At 40.4% G+C, this 22,174-nt stretch overlaps 1 protein-coding gene across 1 annotated transcript in view; it reads left to right on the forward strand.

Annotated features, from left to right (window-relative positions):
• Positions 1-803: 803 nt before the first annotated feature.
• Positions 804-22,174, forward strand: part of QRFPR (pyroglutamylated RFamide peptide receptor) — a 42,753-nt gene continuing 21,382 nt past the window's right edge. Inside the window, exon 1 of the mRNA XM_006219025.4 lies at positions 804-1,428. Coding sequence (XP_006219087.2) covers positions 1,089-1,428 — 340 coding nt within the window. The 5' untranslated portion in view covers positions 804-1,088. The remainder of the gene's footprint in view (positions 1,429-22,174) is intronic.

Consider the following 22,174-nt stretch of genomic DNA (forward strand, 5'->3'; position numbering starts at 1 on the left):
CCTCAGCAATACGAAAGAACTACTGATACACCTAACAATTTGGATGGATCTCAAGGGCGTTATGCTGAGTGGGGGGAAAAAATCAGTATCAAAAGGTCATATACTGTATGTTTCTGTTTATACGACCTGTCAAAAGCATAGAGTTGGAGAATACATTAATGATTGGCAGGGGTTAGAGGTGGTGGGCGGAGGGGCTGGATGTGATTGTGAAGCAGTAGTCCGAGGAAGATCTTCGTGGTGATAGAAGAGTTTTCTCTCTTATTTTGGTGCTGGTTAGAGCAATCTACACTTGGGATAAAACGACACAGACCTACACACACTCATTGTACCACTGTCAACTCGTGATTTTATATTGTGCTATAGTTAAGTAAGGTGTAATCAATGGGAGAAACCAGGTGAAGGATACATGGGACCTCTCTGTACTATATGGGCAATTTCCTGTGTGGTGTAATTACTTTTTGAATACAAGAAAAAAAAAAGTCCTGTTTTGCCATGGCTAGCTGCGGCCCGCATTATTTCATAGGAAGAGAAACCGTGACTATGGAAAACTCCAATACTCAATGTTACACGTAAGCATGACTTAGGGCACGAGAAAGGGGGGGGGGCGCAGAAAATGGGAAGCCCGGGAGGAGGTTCCCTCGCCGTGAGGATGCGGAGGCGGCGGCCACGCCACTGAAGCGGGGAGTGAGTGGAGCGCTGCCGAGCTCCAGCCCCACCCTCTGCCGCTCCGGAGCCGGTGCGCCGTCCTCGCACCAGAAGTCCGGGGAGCCAGAGGCGGGGGGACCGTCGCGCGGGGCTGCGGTGCTCCGGCACTCAGAGGGCCGCAGAGAAGAGCGAGAGAACTTTGAACCTGAACAGTTTTGGTCAATGGGATAGCCTCCCACGCTTTGGCTTCCAGCCACTTGATTGTGGATTAGAGTCCTGCGCTGCTTTCCTTCTCCCGAACATCCGAGGTGCAAGCGGGAGCCCCACCCCCCTCGAGCCCGAGTCCGGAGCGGAGGCTGGCCCGGCCTGTCCCCCGGCAGCCTGCGCCTCGCGGCGCCGAGTCTTCGCCCCGGACAGTGGATGGCGCTCAGGGCGCGCGCGGCATGCAGTCGCTCAACATCACCCCGGAGCAGTTCTCCCGGCTGCTACGGGACCACAATCTGACGCGGGAGCAGTTCATCGCGCTGTACGGGCTGCGGCCGCTTGTCTACACCCCCGAGCTGCCTGGGCGCGCCAAGCTGGCCTTCGTGCTCACCGGCGTGCTCATCTTCGCCCTGGCGCTCTTCGGCAATGCGCTAGTGGTCTACGTGGTGACCCGCAGCAAGGCCATGCGCACCGTCACCAACATCTTCATCTGCTCCTTGGCTCTGAGCGACCTGCTCATCACCTTCTTCTGCATCCCGGTCACTATACTCCAGAACATCTCCGACAACTGGCTGGGAGGTGAGTCCACGCCCTCTCCTTCTCCCCTAAGTCCCCAACCTTCCAGGTCCCCTCACTCCCCAACATACACCCTACTCTTTTGATTTTCTTGTATTTTTCTTGGTGCCAAATGAATCCAGTGCCCTTTCTTAGAACTTTCTCAACTGCGCACTTTTGGAGATAAGTTTTTTGCTGCCTTTGATTCTGTTCCAGCTTTTTTCTCCTTATCGCTTAGAGATGGAAGTAAGGGAGATGCTTAGGAGAGGTTCAGGGCAACAAGATGGGAAGTCGCACCACTCTTCAGTTATTTCAGCTCCCCTTTCCATAATTACCAGGATTTCCCCCCTATTTTTTAAAATAACAGTGAGATAAAATATTTCAAATAACTAAAGCTCCAACATTCTCCCATTTTGAAGTTTTATATATATATATGTATACACACACATATTAAACTTTAAAACAAATATAATGCATTTGCAGAATAAAAATCTTGGACTGTCCTTTTTTTAAAAAATACATTAACAGAGTCACACAGGGAGAAGGAACACAAAATATGTGTCTCGACTGATAAAGGAGGAGAAATTAATTTCTCTTCCTTCCTTAGAAGGGGAGCAGAAATGGCAGAGAACCATTCCGAGTCATTGTTGGGAGCAGTGTGTGGGGAAAAACTGGCACTGCACTTCACCAAATGATCCAGTCCTTCCAAAGAGACACAACTAGAGTGTGTCTTTGTAATCCATAAGCAGTCATTGAGTGTATTTGCACCAGTGCTTAAGATGTACCTTGAGGAGGGAGCATTGGTTATACCTGTGCTTTTATGGATTGGTGTATTCTTATGGCCACATCAAAATTCTTAGAAAGTGGCTGGAAATATAGAGGGAATGTGAGAGAAATGAACTATTATTTGTCTTCAAGCTCTGCTGTTTCCACCCCTTGGCTAATTACTTTTATTCTCACAGCAAGTGTTTCTTTCACCCTATCATTACCAATTTGAGATCTTCAATTTATCTCTCTGGTGTTGCTTTTTTTCATTAATTTGCACTAAGTTTATTGTTAGTAGATCAGGATGCTAAAATCTTTGATTCCCATCTCGTCTATGATGTAAATAATTTCCCAAATGCACTAAACATCAGAGTACATAGCATTGGCTTGAAAGTGACACATAATGCAGAGTCATAAGTTGACGTACAAACTTTTTATGCACTCTGATGAAATCATTCTACTTGGACATTCTGAAGTTGCCAAGTGCAGCTAACTCCACAGAGTTAATTTCTAAATGCTTGTGAAGGCAGATTTCTGAAGCATGTTTGTATTGCTGGCTGATTATGATGCCATTTGTAAAGATGAACATAGTTCAGCAAAGTGGGGTTTTATACTGGGAATCAAAAGACCTGGATTATTACTTTGACATTAATATAGGTTAATTCCACATGTCAAGACTTAGTTTTTCAATCAAATATTAAGGATTCTGGAAGCTTGGAAATGGAATGAGGCAAATTTTTAGCACTTATAATCGGAGAACAACGCCTGGGGAAGACTGCACGGTGGACCTTCCCTCCTGAGAACTCTGGTGGGCACTGCCATGATTTTTCTCAAACTTTCTGTTTTCCTAATAAATGGTAGACATCTCACTTTAACTTCTAAATGCTGACAAATGGTAATACATTGTTTATGTATATTTCAGGGTTAGTGTGAGGATAAAGTGTTTTAGAAAAAGTGCTTTGAAAAAACTGATCATTCCATGAAAATGTAAGGTGTTAATTCTTTTAAGGAGTGTTTAACTGGAGACAGCCTATGTTCATCTCGAACCAGATTTATAGAATAAAGATTCTTGTAAATTGAATAAGCAACACCAAAGCTGAAGTTCAGAGGAGAGGAGAGAACTTGCAAGGGTACTAGAGATAGTGGTGCAAAGAGAATTAACTTGTACTTTGCAGGAGAGAGTAATAATTGCAAAACTCCCTTGATAAATGAACAAAAGAGAGTTCAAGGGACTACAATCTAAGTGTTGAGCAATTATTATATGAAACTTTGGAGGATCTCCTATATGGCAAAGCATTCTACCTTGGGAATACAAAAATGAAAAAAAAAAAAAAGCCCATTTCTGGCTTTGTGGGCCTCAGAAAATAGAAAATACCCCACCATGAGCAAAACTAAGATTCAATAGAAGAGGACTCTGCTATGGAGTGTGGAAGAGTCAAGAAGGCTTCACTGAAGTGGGGATCTTGATGAATTCAGACTGGTTCCAGCAAAGGATGGAGTGCCTTCCAGGAATGGGGGGTCAACCTAAAGTGTGGAGGAAGGGGGGAGGGTATAGTAATTTTAAAAATAATTAAAATAATAATAACAATAATAATAAATAATAAAAATAAATCAAACTAATTACCTCCTCTTCTCCCCCCCAAAAAATAATAAAGTGTGAAGGAAAGAAAGAAGGTAATAGAGTCCAAGGACACTGCGTAAGGAAGGCATTTCAAGAATATATAGTTTACACGTGGGGAATGTGGGGGGAAATGAGACACTAGTGCAACTGGAGAGAAAAAGGTGTATTAAAAGTTCTGTAAAACCTAAGATATGAACACCCCTGAAATTCCTTCAGGAGTAAGGTCAGAAATATAAACAAAGCAGTGAAGACTACCAGGAGGTGACAGTGGCAGAAGGGCGACTGGGTGCCTCCCGGGGGCGGGATCTCTGCAGGCCAGGCCAGGTGTGTGCCCAGAGTTAGCACATCTTCTTTTGTTGTCATTGCTGTTGCTTTAATTATGGTTTTTTTCCCCAGAGAGGCTGGGAATCCTGATTTTTGTAATGTTGGCATTTAATTCAGATTTTTAAAATAAAATACAGTTGGGTGACAGAAAACCTCTCTGTGGGTTTGGCCACAAATCATGGGCTTCCAGTTTGTGACTTCTCTACAAAGTGTTTCTGACAATGGTAGAGCTGGAAATGACGATTTCTATCTTCTTTTAGTCCACTCATTTCTCTTGTTAGGGACAGAAGGTGACTTCTGCGTCAGAGTCTACATTTTGATAAGGTCTCTAGGTGACTCACATGCACATGAAAATCTGAGAAGCACCACTTTTCAGACTTGGTTGTATGGAGAATCTCCTGAGGGGCTTTTTAGTTTTTTTGAAGTACAGTGGATTTACAGTATTGTATTCATTTCAGGTGTACAGCATAGTGATTCAGTTATACATATTTATATTTTTTCAGATTATTTTCCATTATAGGTTATTATAAGATATTGAATATAGTTCCCTGTGTTCCCTGTATATCCCTGTTATTTATCTTTTTTTTTTATTTGGTGATGTCTATCTGTTAATTCGATACTCATAATTTACCCCTCCCTCATCCCGTTCCCCTTTGGTAACCATAAGTTTGTTTCCTATGTCTGTGAGTCTCTTGCTGTTTTGTATATAAATTCATTTGTATTATTTTTTCTAGATTCCACATATAAATGATACCATGTAATATTTTTCATTCTCTGTATGACTTACTTCATTTAGTATGATAATCTCTAGGTCCATCCATGTTGCTGCAAATGCCAATATTTCATTCTTTTTTATGGCTGAAGGGCTTTTTAAAGTGAATTGTTCCAGCCCCAGTCCAGCCTAGTTGCATCTGACTCTCTGAAGTTAGTGTGTGCTGACTTACAGAGTGCATTGTGCACATCTCTGCCCAGTTCCCTGTTTGGAGACATTATGTTGTCGGCTTGAAATTGCTCGTGGCAAGAGTATTTACACCATGGAAATTGGCAGCTACAAGTTAGGCCTTTAAAAAAACCCCACATAGTTGTTACCCAGCATACTAAGCCATCGAGTTCCTCTTTGTATAGTGATGGCACCATGAACAACAGGGGAGACAAAGTGTATCCATAAATATTTAGTTTATTTACGTGAATTACATGCAACTCGCAAGGAGATACAAATGATCCTCAGCATCTAAATGTTGCCCATCATTGAGGCAAGCTGATGTGCAATCTCCTTCATATACCCTGCATTACCACCCTAATATTGGCTATCTTCGACCTACCAACTGGCTCATTCCCACAGTACCCTGCAAACTTCTTCCAGGATAGAGCGAGCAGGAGTAGGGATTCGCTTCCCCCAAGAATGATATATAGCATTTGCTTCTGACTTTTCTTTTATCACTAATATGAGGATGGAGTTGTATTGCCATAGCATGTAAGAGTCAGGCCTTGGAAGTTCCGTCTCTGTTCTACTCTCTGATCTACTTGGTTGGACTCTAGCAGGGAACTTGCCCATTGTGTGTCTGGGGCCGTGGAATTTACCTCTCCTTATCTGTAGCCTGTTCTTCATTTTGTCTCTTTCTTTCGTCTCCTTTTCTTTCTTTCTTCACAATACTTGCATTTTCCTCCAAATACACTGACTGAACGTGTTCTATTTTTTCCAGCTGAATTCAGGGTAATACATTTTACTTCTGAGTAGTGGTCCAGAACACTTTGCTCTCTTCTCTATGTTTCCATAAACTTCTTTTTTTTTTAACATTTTTTATTGATTTATAATCACATTTGACAATTTGTGTCAAATTCCAGTGTAAAGCACAATCCCCCAGCTATACATGAACATACATCCATTCACCATTACACCCTTCTCTCTGTGAGCTACCACAAGATCCCGTACATCCCTCCCTGTGCTATACAGTATAATCTTGTTTATTTATTCTACAATTTTGAAATCCCAGTCTTTCCCTTCCCATCCTCCACTCCCTTGGCAACCACAAGTTTGTATTCTATATCTATGAGTCTGTTTCTGTTTTGTACTTATGCTTTGTTTGTTAGTTCGTTTGTTTGTTTTAGATTCCTCATATGAGTGATCTCATATGGTATTTTTCTTTCTCTTTCTGACTTACTTCACTTAGAATGACATTCTCCAGGAACATCCATGTTGCTGCAAATGGCATTATGTTGTTGGTTTTTATGGCTGAGTAGTATTCCATTGTATAAATATACCACCTCTTCTTTATCTCTTCTCTAGGTTTCCACAAACTTCTCTTTTCCATCTTTGTTATCTTTATGTCTCTGTCTCTTTCTTTATGCTCTGCTTTTTAATGGGTCTCACATTTACCCTTAATTTTTAAGAATGTGTCGCCAAAGCCTAGTATACGTCTTTTCTTTCAATATTCATTTTTGCATTGAGGCTATAGTCAGGACTCTCGTTTCTTTGCTGATGATTCTGAAATAAGTATCTAATCATTATTGTAAACCATAGTCTCTCACCTGATCTGAAGACTAGGCATTTACACATGGATATCTTACCAGCTCCAGTACTCTCTCACCCTATTTTGTCCCTCTGCCCAGGTCTAAACTGTCATTAATAGTACCACCAGTCATTCTTGTACGCAGCATTTCTTAGGTATCTGCCGTTGTGTCCTGGATATTTTAGGTGTTGAGAAAGCTGTACCCTTGTGGAATAGCTAGTTTCACATAGAGCAAGAGGGGGAAGGAAGCATTCAAAGAGAAGACAGAGAATGCAGAGGATTTTGTTGATATCAGTGTTCCCGAGTGCACAGTGGTCCAAGCATGGTGGAAGTGTTGGAGGGGAGTTTGTGTCAGCTTGGGATGAGCTTGTATGGGGATCAAGGCCAAGGGATGGTCTAAGAGAGTGGAACTTGTGGTGACAGGGAAATGTGAAGTTGAGGCTTGGGGGGATTAATTCTGAAGACCTCCCAGAAGGAAGTGGAAAATCAGTGCTAATTCTAATCTTTTATGGTTCTTAGCATTAATAAGGAGAGATGGGGAATGTCTGTGGGAGGAGTGGAGTGATGGCTTTGCTAGGAGCCCGCAGGGCTCTATGCCCCTGTCTTCCTGCTGTGGGTGTAGTTCCAGCCAGAGGAAAGAACTGACTTCCCAGCTGTGCGCGGAGCTCCGTGGCTCCCCCTGCAATCCTGCTGTGGGCAGTGAAAAGAACTTTCTAATGGTGGCCGGCAAATTGAGTAAAAGCTCTTCCAGAAAAAAGAGTTCCAAAAATACCCTAAGTAATGGCAGCGTCCGTGGGAGAAGTACACATTTGATGACTACTAGCTTGGGTGGTCAAATGTAAAAATTAATTTCCTCATCAGCTCATATGAGAATTCCTCCTAGACCAGTGGTTCTCAGCTTCCCAGAGGATCACATAGGGAGTTTTTTAAATGATGCCGGATTCCTTACCCCTAGAGATTTTGATTTAATTGATCTGAGTGATACCTGGGTATCAGATTTTCAAAAGTTCCCCAAAAGAAAAGGTTATAATTTGTAGCCCAGGTTGGGAACCGCTGATGTAGTTCAAATGCTGAAGATTAAAAGAAATAATGTATGTAAAGTACTTAAATGGCACAATGCCTGTCACATGTACCAGCACAATATAGCTATTATATTTTTTTTTAAATAGCAACTGGAGTTGGAATGATTGGAAAATGCAGAAGTAGGTTGCATAAAATGGAGTCCAACATGGAACTCTGAAGCAGTTCTTTCATTGTGTGCAGCCAATTACATCTTTACTGAAGCCCTTAACCTTTTCGGAGTCTTTCAAAATGGATTTGGAAAGAAGTCAAAAATGATGAACATGTTGGGATCTAAGATAGGCAAAGAAGGACTGGAAGAATGATTCTCTCACCTGGAAACTAGAACTTTAATTCTAAACTAGCACAGCCCACAACAAGGTTTTCAGTCTGTTTTACCCCGAGTCATAGTGACTGGTGTGAGTGTGACAGGATTAAGCAAAGCTCCCAAGCTTCCTCAGAACTACGCCTTTCTCTCTTTTTAATAGATCAGGTTTTGCATGAAAAAGAATTTTCCCTGAAGGAAGGACCAACTTACCAGAGGGAGGATAGGAGGGGAAGAAAGAACACTCACTGCACTCAGCATGACTAATTTAGGTGTGTTTTTAGAGATTTTAAGATGATAAATTGTGAAATAGGCTATTAAAAGAAGTTATTGAAATTTTATTTTTTGGTGAAATGATCTCAGTTCTTTGGACGACTTCAGAGCATGCAGATTAGACTGGAACTTCTTCTGGTCTGTTTTATTATCTGATTCATGGTTAAAAACATCACTTTTCTATAACATTTCAGAAACTTCAGAATCCTAGGGGGAATTTTAATTTGATGAGACTGATGTGAAATCAACAATATTACGGGGCTTTTAAAAAATCTTTTAACAGTCATGATGAAAGCTGGGGGAAAATAATAGTCTCATTAAAGTAGAGAAGTTAAAAAAAATAAAAGAAAGGAATGAAAGGGAGGCCCAACAGCAACAACACTTTGGAAGTAAAATTTTAAAAAAAATTGTGCCCTGGGGCTAGCCTGGGGGTGATCCTCCCTAGAATCAATTATGTACATGCTTTGAGAAGAAAAGATGCCAGGGGTCAAGACAATTACTAAATTCTCTTGGGACATCAGAGCTGGGCAGTAACAGCAATGGGATTTATATAAAAGATTTTCTCTGTTTAGGCACAGGATTTTACAGTTAAAGGATTTAACAATGAGACAGTTTGAAAAATTTCATTGTGCATGTAGGAAAATAAAAGGAATCTTTTTAAATTTGCTTTTCTGTAGCATAGCTCAGCATATTCTTTGATCAGTGGTTGGTTTATTAGGAATCTTGTGAGTAGAATAGCCCAACTTTAACTAAAGGAAATGGAGGAATATTCTGTCTCAAGGAACTGTGAAGCTCAGAATTAGAGATAGCTTCAAGCACAGCTGGATCCAGGTCCTCCAACAATGGCTCCAGGGCTTTGCCAGTCTCCCTTTGTACCTAGCTTCACTTCCTTCTTTATTGTGGTTTCATTCTTGGGCTGTCTTTTGTCAGGTATGTGAAAGATGGTCCCTGGAGCTATAAGCTTACATTTTCTTTAAAACTCTCTGTCTCAACTCAAACGTCCATCACAGTTGAATGAATAGACAAAGTGTGCTATATATACATAATAAAATACTGCTCAGCCAAGTTCTGATAATAAGCATTCTGCTAAATGAAATAAACCGGACACAAAAAGAATAACTTTTATGATTCCATTCATGTTTGCCTATCTAAAAGAGACAAATTCATAGAGCTAGAAAGCAGATTACACATTATTCGGGGGCTGAAGAGGAAGAGAAATAAAGAGTTATTGCTTAATAGGTACAGACTTCTGTTTGGGGTGATGAAAATGTTTTGGAAAACAGTAGCGATGGTTGCACAACATTGTGAGGTAATTAATGCCAGTGAATTGTATATTTAAAATGTTTAAAATTACAAATTTTATGTTATATACATTTTACAATAAAAATTTTCCAAAAAAATTAAAGAAAAATTTCCTCCTTATATCAGAAGGTGAGAGAGGATCTTTCCTGGTAGCTGCAAAATGCTCTGGAGGATTCCAGACAGCTTAACATCATTCTCTTACCCGTAGAATCCATCACTGTGGCCCAAGCTATGAAATCCTCTGCTCAAGTATCAGTCATGTACCCATGCTGGTGGGGAAATACAGAGAGGGAGGGCCTGGGCCACCCCCACTTCAATGACTCGGATTGAGTAGAGTTGCTATGGGGAGATGAGGGGAACAGCTCCACCACGGCACCCTGGCAACCTTGCACATCTTCCTATAGGGCAGGTAGGCAAGGCTTAACCACCGTCTGACCTGAGTCTTGGCAGAATGCCTGGTGACACCTGGAGCAGGGGGAGAAAAGCCTGGTGGGTAGCCATGGTGAGGCAAGTCTCTGTCCCTGTCTCCTGGGGGACTGACCACTTCTCATCCATCCTCCTAGTTTGATTTTACTTGAACACTGGACTTCCCACTGTGCCCCCACTTCGGGCCCAGCTACAGGCCTTTGTGTAAGTCTGTAAAATTGCTTGTACTTTAGGGTAGAGGTGGTGGTCCTCCCCTGCAGAGCACCCATTGCTCATGCCATCGGCCACCTGGCCATTCAGGTTTGGTGTCTTCTTTGGGCTGAGGGACCCAGGGAGCTGACACCGTGTTAATCTTGTTTTACTGGTTGTGTTTTTACCTTGTCTCCTTACTGACAGAATCTGTGCAGTAGGAGTACTTGTGCCCTCTTAGCCACCACACTGCTGTTTGGGAATGCTTGACACTCGACAGGAAGTTCTCCTGAAGGTAGGAAGGCATGCAAGTTAGACGATCGGGCTTAATAGAGTTGCCTGCCTGTGGCTACTGGACTGAGTCTGACTGATGGGAACTATAAGCTCCCCAAACATACGTCTTCCATCTTTGATTTCTTTGATGTCCTCCCACAGAGCATAAGCTCTGGGCTAGGTTTTTCAGGACCAAGCTCAACCAGAGTTTTGAAGAGCCTCCCCTGGTGACCTCTCCTGGTCTGGAATGGATGCAGGCATCTCCCTGAGCCGCTCCCACCGCCATTACATGCTTCTTTTCAGTTCCTTGAGCCACCATGCAGGTGCTTTCTCCTGGTGCTGGCGCTATGGCTTCTCCTTCTGCTAAGGAATTATTGAAAGGGCAGTGACCCGGCTCTGGGAACTCCATCTTGGCAGTTCCTTCTGAGTCTGTCTCTAAAAAGGATTTAGCAGAAGCTGAACTTCTTGCTTCTTTTCCTATCTTAAAAGTATGGATGTCTAATGATTGATGTTGAAGTACTCAAGTAAGTGTTTATTGCTTGTATCTATCTATGCAAAACTAAATTTGTTCTCCCTGTGGCTGTGTTTCTGAGAAATACATCACCTTTTATCCCAGAAAGATTGCAGATTATTAAGTCTCCTTATAACATGTTCTCATATCCTGGGAGAAATAGAAGAGTCAGATTGTTTGGTACAGTGAAAATGAACATGTACTTTAAAGTCAGACAGTCTTGGTTCTAACTCTGTTCTACCGTTTACTGTATTAAATAGATTGTAGGCTACATTTCCTTGCACTCTATCTGCCCCCATTAGAAGACGAAGCAAAGAAGTGGTCAGTGCAGCCCCAGAAACTACAAGAAAGATGAAGTTTTACATATTTTACTATATTTTAGTACTATATTTTAACAAAAATATTCATGCATATCCAGTTCTGATGATATCCCATTGGATTTCAGTATGAAGCAGCTAATATTTACCTATTTTCACCTGTAAAACTTGAAAGCCCCTTTCAATATACGGATGAAGAAACATTAACATTATTCAAAAAAAAAACCTTCTTGTGAAATTGAGATACCTACAGACATTACAGGTTGGTAAACACTGTGTTTGGTGTTGGGACAATTATTTAATTTCTCTTTGCTCTAATTCCCTCATCTGTAAGCTTGGGAAAACCTATGCCCACCTTACAGGGCTGCTGTGAGAATGAATGACCCCATGTGGAAAAGACCTAGCACTTAGAGGGGACCCAACAGAAAGAAACAGATTGTTATTCACAGCTGTGAAGTATTAATCAACAAATCAAACTAAACCAAAACAAACACATAGATACAGAGGACAGAGTAGTGGTTACCAAGGAGAAGCAGGGAGGGCAAAATGGGTCAAGGGAGTCAACTCTATGGTGATGGATGGAAACTAAGCTTTTAGGGGTGAGCACACTGTAGGGTACACAGAAATTGAAATATAATATTGTACACATGAAACTTACAATGTTATAAACCAATGTTGCCTCAAGAGATTTTTTTTAAATGTTAGGTACATTTGTGTGTAGAATAGATGTGTGGCCAATAAGGGTGATTGAGTTAAAAAAAGACTGTATGTACATTAGTAATATCTCACATACATATGATACTCATTTATACAAAACAATCTCAGGTAATCATGTCCGTTGATAGTTTATTTTTGTTACAAAAATCTTGAATAATTATGATGAAAATACTTATTTTATTCGCAAACTGTGAAAATCCAAACTAATCATTTGCATTCAGAAAATGAAAAGAGTGCTTGATTTCTTTTATTTCAGAAGCAATAATACATCCCTCGAGGAGAATTAAGTGGTAAAAAATTTGCCAGGGCTATTGTAGATTTTGTAATTCCTTGCAAAGCTCTTATGTCTTTCCAGGCCAGTCTGGACTGCAGGCACGGTGTGGCCATGCCAGCGTTAATACAAAGCTGTCCCACTGCCTCGTGCCTCCCTCTTGTAATGCAGGACCTTCAGTTCCCTCAGCTTCTTTGTACCACAGTCCCCATCCTTCCCAAACTGAACCTCCCTTGATTATGAACATGCGCCGCCAATTACCTTATGGGCATAACTTGCTTGCTGTCCAGCTCATGGTGTGACAATGTGCATCAGAGCACTTTAATTGGACCACCAGAGTGATGGCCACTGTGAATCAATGACCTCAGTTTCATGACTGCTGTCCTTTGACTTTCCCATGCTGCTGGCAGAAATTTGCTGGGATCTGGGCAATTCTGGTGCTAGAGCCTCACTCCGTACTGTGGAGAAGTGGGAATTATACTATTGAAATGAATACCAAACTCTCAATATAGAGCTCTCTCTGGGACAGTATTATTATCCCCATTTTACAGAGAAGAAAATGGAGGCACCAAGAGATGGATTTAGTGTATCAGTTATCTATTCTGATAACAAACTACTCAAAACCTGGTAGATTAAAGAGACCACTGTTTGACTTGCTCATGATCAGCAGGTTAGCAATTTTGGCTGGGCTCACCTGGGCAGTTCTTTTGCTAGTCTCATCTGTGGTCACTCATGAGACTACATTCATCTGGTGGTTTGATGGAAGCTCACTGTTCTAGAGGACCTTAGCAGAGACGGGTTATCTCTGTGCCACGTGATTTCCTTTACACGGAGGCACCACATTTCAAGAGAATGAAAGCAGAAGCTTCAAAGCCCTGGAGACCCAGGATTGGAAGTTGTATTAATGTCACTTCTATGATAAAGCAAGTCACATCACGGACCCAGATTCAAAGAATGGGGAAATAGAGGTTCCTCCACTTGGTGAGAGAAGTGGCAAAGTCACATTGCAAAGGCTGGGGGTTGCAGGCAGTAATAGAAGAAATTTGTAGCCTTTTTTTGCTGTTGTTGTTACAGTCTCTCATCCATCACATTAAGTAAATTGCCCAAGCCCGTATAAATAGGAATTGATGGTGTCGGCATCTGGAGGCACCTGCTTCAGCACTGGGGTTTTAACATAGTGGCTACACTGGAAAGAGGCACACTTTCTTTTTCTGCGGTGCATTAAGCCCCATCACCTTCTTCTGCCCCATTGGTCTCCAGTGTTTGACTACTTAGTTTGACCCTCAGACCTGGTTTAAACCTGGAGAGCAAATTTCTGAAATGACAAAGTTGCCGTGATCTGTTCCTCAGAAATGTCCTGCAAACTGCCTCTCAGTAGCTCTGCCTACCAGTCCACTAATACGTGGACCCTACTACACACTCGTATTCACGGAAGCCTACACTGACTCAGGCACAGAAGTAGCTGTCAAGCTGTTCTGCAGATGAAAACGCATGCTTGACTTTAAAATTTTTTTCCTTTACTGCAATATCTACAAACAAGAAGTGATTTATTTTCAGGAGGAGGAATTTTATTAGATCCAGATCTAGTCTAAGTATCACTGTGAACCTGATCTGAACAGTGATTTCTTTAGTGGACTCTGAGGGAGAAACAGCATTAATGTATTTTAAAACAACAGTTTTACTTTTTTTTTGAGAGCAGAATGATGGAGGCTTAGAAATTAAAACTGATCTCGTGCTTAAAGCAAAGTAAGTGAGGACTTAATGAACTAAAGCAACACTCTGGGTAAGGTGTAGACCCTGTGAGAATTTTACGTGACTTATAAGTAGAACCATTCGGTTTAAAACACAGATCTTCACATTGTGTTTGCAAGATGATAAAATAGTTGGTAGAACAGCCAGCACATTATTCAAATTAAATTTTCAGTGTTGAGGAAATAACACATCTGAATTTTATGACTTTGAAGACAGAATTTATTTGCCTATATTTGATGTCCTTCACTAGAATGTAAGCTCCATAAGATTAAAGACTTCTTCTCCCTTGTTTATCTGGTGCTGGTTTGTTGCCCAGCAATAAAACATTCTTAAGAGCACATAGAAGGGTCTTTCTAAATATTTTTTGAATAAATTAATACATATCATCTTATCTGTCATTGTACTGATATCTGAGGCTTTTAAGGAATCAGTTGTGTTTATTTTTTGTGATGTGGAGAAGAATGAGATTGCATTTATCTTTTGTATATAATATTTTTGCTTTTTGGTTGCAAAGAGCAAAGATTCGATATACTGCAAATAATTGGAGTTGTGGCAAGGCTATTTTGCAGTAATAAAGAGAAGGGAATCACTTTTGAATTTAAGGACAGTGACAGGTATGTAGGTCTCATGGAAACTGATGTGGGCCTCAAAGTAGCAGCCATGTGGAACTCAGCATGAAGAATTCATGAATCTCCAGGGCTCGGCCATGAATGTGACTCTGCTCTTCTCCAGCAGTGGAAAGGCCTGCTGTTTAAATCTGATTGCTTTTTACTACCTTGGTGTTTAATCTTTTTGACATATCTGATTTTTTTACTCTCTGCTATCGTCTGCCTTCTGCTTTACTCTCAGTAGCCCAAATAAACCCTCATGCTCCAAGTGGCCCAGGCTAGGTACAGTATCAAATTCAAAGAAATGTAGTCCAGTGGCCAACATTAACATAAAATAATTTTTAATTTTTACTTATATGCCTCCAAGTATTTGAAAAGGTTTCAACTCACTTCTCACAAGATTATTTCTCAAAACTCCCTTCTCTGTTCCACTCAGGTCTTTTCTTAGTGATGCCCCACAAAACTCTTCTCACCTTGCTCATGCATCTTTTCAGGACACCCCAGACTGGAGATACAGTGTCGCTATGCTAATATTCCTAGAAAGCCGTCCCACTGACTCATGGCTCCTCCTGTAATGCAGGACCTGTGGATCCCTCAGCTCCTTTGTTCTGCACTCCCCATCCCTCCCCAGAAGAGTCCCTCTTGATCATGAACATATGCTCCTGTGATCTTGTGGACATTCTTCTGTCTAATTCCTTCCTTCACCCATGGCACCCTTTTTTCTTATCTTCTTTTTCTCTGTTCTCCCTATTCCTGTTCTTCTCTCTCTCCTCGTCTTTTCCTCCCCGCTCCCCTTTCCTCTCTCTTTCCCTCTCTTTACATCTCAGACTTATTCACACAAATATCTCATCCTAATATCTACTGCCCCCAACTTATTCCACACAGTCTGGTTAATAAAATGGCCCCTAGAGGGACATATCCAGGAAACATTTCCCTTAGTTAAGGAGTGATGGTGGAGGGGAGAAAGAAGCTAGGAAAACTCATATACTAATAATTTGCATCCTGTTATATTTGTTTGTCTTTAGGTTTTCTATTTTCTAATAACCATTATGGCCCCCACTCTGACTCATGTCTTTTCTCTATACCCTCTGGCTTCATTCACACTGTATTCTTATTTTATTTCCTAAGTCTTAGATAAAAGAGGAAGAATCCGACTGGCTTCAACTTTGGGCACGATGTGGTCCAGTCAGCAAAGGACTAAGGGGAAGGGTGGGGTCATGTGACCCACACATGTATCTCCCTCAGCAGACAGGGAGAGAGGGCTGTGCCTTAGGCTGGCAGGATTGGCATACAAAGCAGGATTTTGGGTTCCTTTTGGGTTTCCTGATTAGGAAATCCCAGAGGCTGCAAAATACATTAGGCTTGCACGGACTCCAGAGAGGTTAATTGAATAATTTTCTTCTTTTAAATTTATCTGTGCAATTTTCTGGTTTTTGGAATAACTGTTTTCTGTGATCATTTGCAAAGTTATTTCAATAAAAATGTGGAAATTTCATGTCAGATAAGTATGAACCTTGGTTCGTTATCTAAATTGGATTTGGTTTTTATCCTTGACAGACTTCATTGTAAATGGTCTTTCTTGTAGTAAACATGACAAAGAAAGACTTTCTCATTATTGAAAGCAACTCTATACATTTGTCCCCCTTCTTTTCTCTTCCTGGAAAAAGATATATAACAATTTTTCTTCAAAGGGAGAGGACTGGGGCAAAGACGCCTGCATTCTTCTATTATTGTCAGAAACTCTTGACTTACAGATGTTACTGACGAGAGGCTGACTGTATGCAAACGGAATTTGATTCTCTTCCATTAAAAACCTGAAGGAAATCTAACTGAAAAATGTTATTAAGTGAGAGACATACAAGCCAAAATAGTATGCTGAGCTGTTTGGGTTCTGTGTGGCTTTTACACACCTTTTCCACACGTTCTAGTATCACAGACGACCGAAGTTCCTGGTGGAAAGAGGAGAGTAAATTTGGCCACTTCGCTGATAGCCAGAGGATATCTTATTCTGGGACAACCAGTCCTGGTTCCTTCTAATTTGAAAGGGAAAAAGGAAGGGGCCGCTTCTGCTTGTCTAAAATGGTTCCTCCAGCACAAGAAAGTCATCAGATCAGGTGGTCACGGAACCCACCTGTGGCCCAGTTACACTGGTAACAAAAATGTTCGAGTTAGGAAATAATGCTTCCCAGGAGCAAAGTAGACAGTCTTCAGCATATTGTGCACTTTTCCTGCTACACCGAGTCTGGGCCGTGGACCAGTAGCGTCAGCCTCACCTGGAACCTGGTTAGACAGGCAGCCTCAGTCCCATTCCAGACCGACTGAATTGGAATCTGCATTTTAACAAACTTCCCCATGAGGTCCAAATTCACAAGAAAGTTTGAGACCCACTGTCTATAATACACGATTGCTGGGTTCCATTTGGGGATAGATTATTTTGACCAGTGGTAATAAGCCACCACTGAACACTTTTCATTAGCAAATAGACAGGCTACATATTTCTGTTTGATTTTCTATTGTGCCATAGAGACAGTTACTACAGTAACCAGGACTTCTGCCATTACAGCTTGTTTTTCCCAGCCATCATTATACCAAGGAGGGTGTGGAATTTAATACACAATCAATTTAACTTGTCTGCCTGATTTCTTGATGACCAAAATCCAGCTGATTTTGGGTAAAAATTTCCTCAGTGTAAATAAACTTCCATGAAACTGTTTTACTCTGGTTTTCAGAAATTGCAATTTTCCTTAATAAATCTCTTTGTGATTGGATGCTTTTTCTCCTTTCTCTAGCTTATGCCTGGATTTTCAGAGTGATATCTAGGGATGTTATTATTCAAGTGTATTCATTATTTGATAGGCTTTGATCGATTTTTTTGCATTTGTTGATTTATCCATTCATTTACTCATTCAACTAGTATTTGCTGAATGCCTAGTCACTATGCTGAACTTGAGACACAAGGGTAAACAGTACACAATATATATTGTGTAAAGATTTTGAGGAAAGACAGCAGTTTTCCTGGAAAATGTGAGTCATACTGTGTGCCTGGAGTTTAGCATTCAAAGAGGAAGTGGTGAGAGATGAAGTTGGGGAGAAAAGGAAGAGAAATCATGAAGAGCATTCTAGGGCTGTGTTAGGGGGGTTGAACTTTAATCTGAAGCAGAGGCACCACTATTCTGAGGCAGCAAATTTCAAACTAGGAGTTGCAACCTATTAAAGAGTCATAAGTCCTTTGGTGAGTCAGGATAGTCAGTTTTAAAAAATTGAAATGTAGTAGAATAGAGAATTTCAAAGCACATTTACACAGTAAAACTTTTGGCTGTGCATACACACACATGCAGTAAGAAATATCTTTTAGGTATGTGTGTGTATGTGTATATATAATGTAAAGATATTTCCTATTGTGGGTCATGGTCAAAACCCCTACTGTAAAGGGAGTCAAGTTAGAGCAAGTACAATTGACCATAAGCAAATTAAACCCATCAGAACTCAGCAGTGCCATGATTACAGTCTATTGCAATACACAGTGCCAATACTTTGTTTCAGGCAAGTCTCAGAATTGGATTACTAAACTGCAGGAACTGATGATGCAATTTCTAAAGATCACAGATAATTGGAAAACTGACTTACCTGTGGTTAATTGCTAATAAAGTAGTACATTTTTATCCATCTTGAAATGTGTGAGTGTGGATGAGACTGTGACAAAGGCAAACTGTTTAGATGAGAGTCTACAGAAAGATGTAAGTAGTGGCTGAGTGGATAAAAAAGGTTTGGCATCCTCTTTATGGATAATATATTTTTGGACTGTGTTAAGTGCAGAGGTTACTAAATTATAACAAGGGAGTCCCACTCCTCAAAGAAATTTTTGAAAAAATATCCCAACAAGATTTGAAAATGTTTAGAAGAACAAAATGGGAAGTAAGCAGAGAGATGGGGAAGATGTAGAGATGAGGAGTAGAAAAGAAGGAAAAGAATGAACATCAGCTGTCTTCAGAGTCTAACTATATAGGCAGGTAGAGAATTAAGTTGTACTAATTTGGCAAGTAGTGAAGTCATTTAAAAGAAATAGGATAGATACTTCCAAACCATTGACTCCCCTAAATAGATTTCTTTTGTAAGGCCTGTTCTCCACACTAATAATGGGAAACCTGTGGTTTGGGGGCTGCTTTTCCCCATGGCTGAGAGCATAGGTTCTGAAGCCAGAATGCTTTCTCCAGCATTTATTGGAAATTGGAACAACCTTGGGCAAGATGCTTTATATCTCATTTCTTTCCACAGATGTAGGTCATAGCCATACATACATTATGTTGTTGCTGCCTTGCAGATTTTATGCATTTATGGAATAATAATTATTAGAACAGTACTGAGCACACGGTGAATGAGCAAAAAATGTCACTAGAGTGGAAGTTAGCCTTTACCTTTGAACATCAGCATCAATGTGGCTCAGTCGTGACCGAGGACACTTCCGGTGGGTAGAAAGCATCGACAGGGACAGAAGGAGAGAGAGAGAGCAGGCAAGAGCAGGGACAGACTTGCATGATGTCACAGAACTACATGTGTTAGTGAGGGCAGAGCAGGGGAAGAGATGAACGATAAACCTATTGGCTGAGAAGTCCCACAGTCTGTTGTCTGCAGCTGGTGGTGGTCGTTCAAGGACCTGGGAGCCAGAGAACCAACGTTGGAGATTTCAGTCTGAGTCTGAAGGCCTGAGAACCAGGGACCTCCAGGGCAGGAGAAGACCAATTTCTTGGTAGTCACGCAGAGAACAGATTCAAACTTTCTCTACTTTTTTGTTCTATTCAGCCTCTCAACAGATTAGGTGATACCCAGCCACACTGGGAAGGGCCATCTGCTTTACTGAGTTCACCAATTCACATTCTAATCTCCTCTGGAAGCACCTTCATAGACATACCCAGAAATAATGTTTAACCAGACATCTAGGCACAGCATGATCCATCAAGCTGACACAGAAAATTAGCTATCACAAGAAGTCACCTATCACACAGAAACTTCCTTTTACAAGTCGTCTGTTCAGGAACAGTGATTCAGAGATACAGAGACAACAGAGAGAAAACAAAACCCAAAAAGAAGCCATAAAACATGTATCAACTGACATTCATTGTAGTTATTTTTTTTTCAACATAATTAGGCATCTCATGGTATGATGGAGCTAGTCTGTACCAGCTCATGAGAGTCAACTGTGTATATCTATTCCGAGCTTCACACTCATTGAGACCATTTTGGTAGTTTGGAATTGGCCATAGTGAGGGCATTTAAACTAGGGAAATTAAAAAATAATTAACAAATCAGAAACCTTTTTCTTTTTAACCTGGAGAGCTGGTTGTTAACATTTACCAGCACACCACTGCTTATATCCCTTATAACACCGATGATAAGCAATAGTCAGCATTCTGGGGATTACTCACCACCATTGCGTTAATGCATATTGGCATTTTCTCAGTCAACTTTAATCCAACATTTTACTTTTGTCTTTAAAATACTTGGCCTCCTTTATCCTTGTCTGAATTTAAACAAAATTTCTTGGAATTCTGCTTTGTAATTATGTTTACTTGTGGGTTATTGTTTGATGCCTGCCCTCCTTCCATGAAGAACACCTGGGAGTGTTTGTCCCCCTGGAATTTTGATTGGTACCGTATTCCTTTTATATGTTATTTTGGAGATAATTGACATTTTTATGATAAGTCACTGGCATTTGTTAAGTCATGTTAATTCTCAGTTAATAAGACAGAACAGTGGTCCTTCAAAGATGGCCACATCCTAATCCTTACAATCTATGACTACGTTACTTCACGTGGCAAAAGGAATTTTGCTGATGTGAATAAGTTAAGGATCTGGAGATAAGGAGATTACCCTGTATTATCTGGCTGGACCCAGTTAATCACAAGGGTACTTGCAAAAAGGAGTCAAGAATCAGAGTCAGAGAAGGATATGTGACAACTGTGTCAGAGGTCAGAGTGATGCAGGGTCTTGAGCCAAGGAATGTAGGCAGTCTGTAGAACGTGGAAAAGGCAAGGAGACAGATTCTTTCCAAAAGCCTTCAGAAGGCATGCACCCCTGCAGACCCATTTTAAACACCTGACTTCCAGAACTGTAAGATATAAATATGTGTTCTTTTAAGCCATGAGGTTGCGTTAATTTGTTACAGCAGCAATGGGGGAACTAATACAATCACCTTTTGCATAAAGAATAACTATATATTTAGGTCTTGTTGGATGCTGTTTCTTCCTAACAGAAACCTGATATGTTAAGGTACTGGGTAGACATGTTCTTTGGGACATTTAGGACCCTTCTCAGTTCTAGGAGTTGAATTTTATTAACTTAGGTCAATATTTTAAATTTCATTCTCCTTGTCAATGATGAGTTTTAAAATGGGCATGCAGGCCACTTTGGCCATGCGGTCTGAGCATTTCCTTACTTTTATAAATGGTCTGAGAAGAGTATACATATTTCCTTTTCTTTTTTGGCTTTTGAACGTTGTTTGAGATGCAGTGCTTAGAGATACTGCAGTCATCTTATTTACTCAAGGGGACCATCCTAAGAACAAAAGCAAAACCACACAGAGGAGGGTGAATTAACCCAGTGGAGAAAACACCAATCCATGAAGAAATCATTCAGCTGTGGAATTTATCTCCCTGTTGTCCCACTGCTGGAATCACTTTTATGTGAAATAATTCATTTCTCTTACTGTTTCAGCCAGTTGTGCTGAATTTTCTTTTACTTGGAGTCTGAAAGATCATAATTAATACATGGTACAAATAAATATATGAGGAAAATAAAAATTATCTATTCCGAATCCAGATAAAATTATGATGAGAATTTAGTGTGTTACATTTTGGTTTTCCCTTAAATATATACTTTAGCAAAATAGAAACCCCTTAGTGTTTAAGTGTATGTGTGTATATGGGTATATGTGTATATATCATTTGTTTAGTGCTTGATTTCAATTGGTTTCTGGTTTCATTTTAAAACATCCATTGAAAGATGACTTAATGTTTTAATAATTTCCATTATGTTGACATATCATAATTTATTTAGCCATCCTGCTATTTTTGGCACTAATTTATACTAACCTGAGGTTATTTTATGTTTAGTGAGCAACTGAGTACTTAAATTACAGGATTTTTTTTTTTAATTTTATTAAGTATTTTTGGGAAATTCATTTTATAATGCATTTTGTTGCCTGATAACTTTACATTCAAGAATTTTTTCCTAATACCTAACCTGACCTTCTCCATTTCTTTCCTTGTATACAAAAAAAAAAGAAAGAAAGAAAGAAAAATCTCTCTTTATTATCTGACAGTCAGTTATTTTAATGCCTTTAACATAATGAAACCACATTGTTTCTGCTTTCTACTTTATTATCCTAATGTTTAACCTGGGCTGATTTTATTCCGTTGTTTTAAAGTCTAACTATTGCCATTAGCGCCATTTAGAAAGTCAAAAACCAATTCAGCTACACTTCTAAGGTAGTATTTGTAGCTATTAGAATAACACAAATAAAAAGAAAAA

The sequence above is a fragment of the Vicugna pacos genome, chromosome 2 (assembly GCF_048564905.1).
Source record: "Vicugna pacos chromosome 2, VicPac4, whole genome shotgun sequence".
In the NCBI taxonomy this organism is placed as follows: domain Eukaryota; kingdom Metazoa; phylum Chordata; class Mammalia; order Artiodactyla; family Camelidae; genus Vicugna; species Vicugna pacos.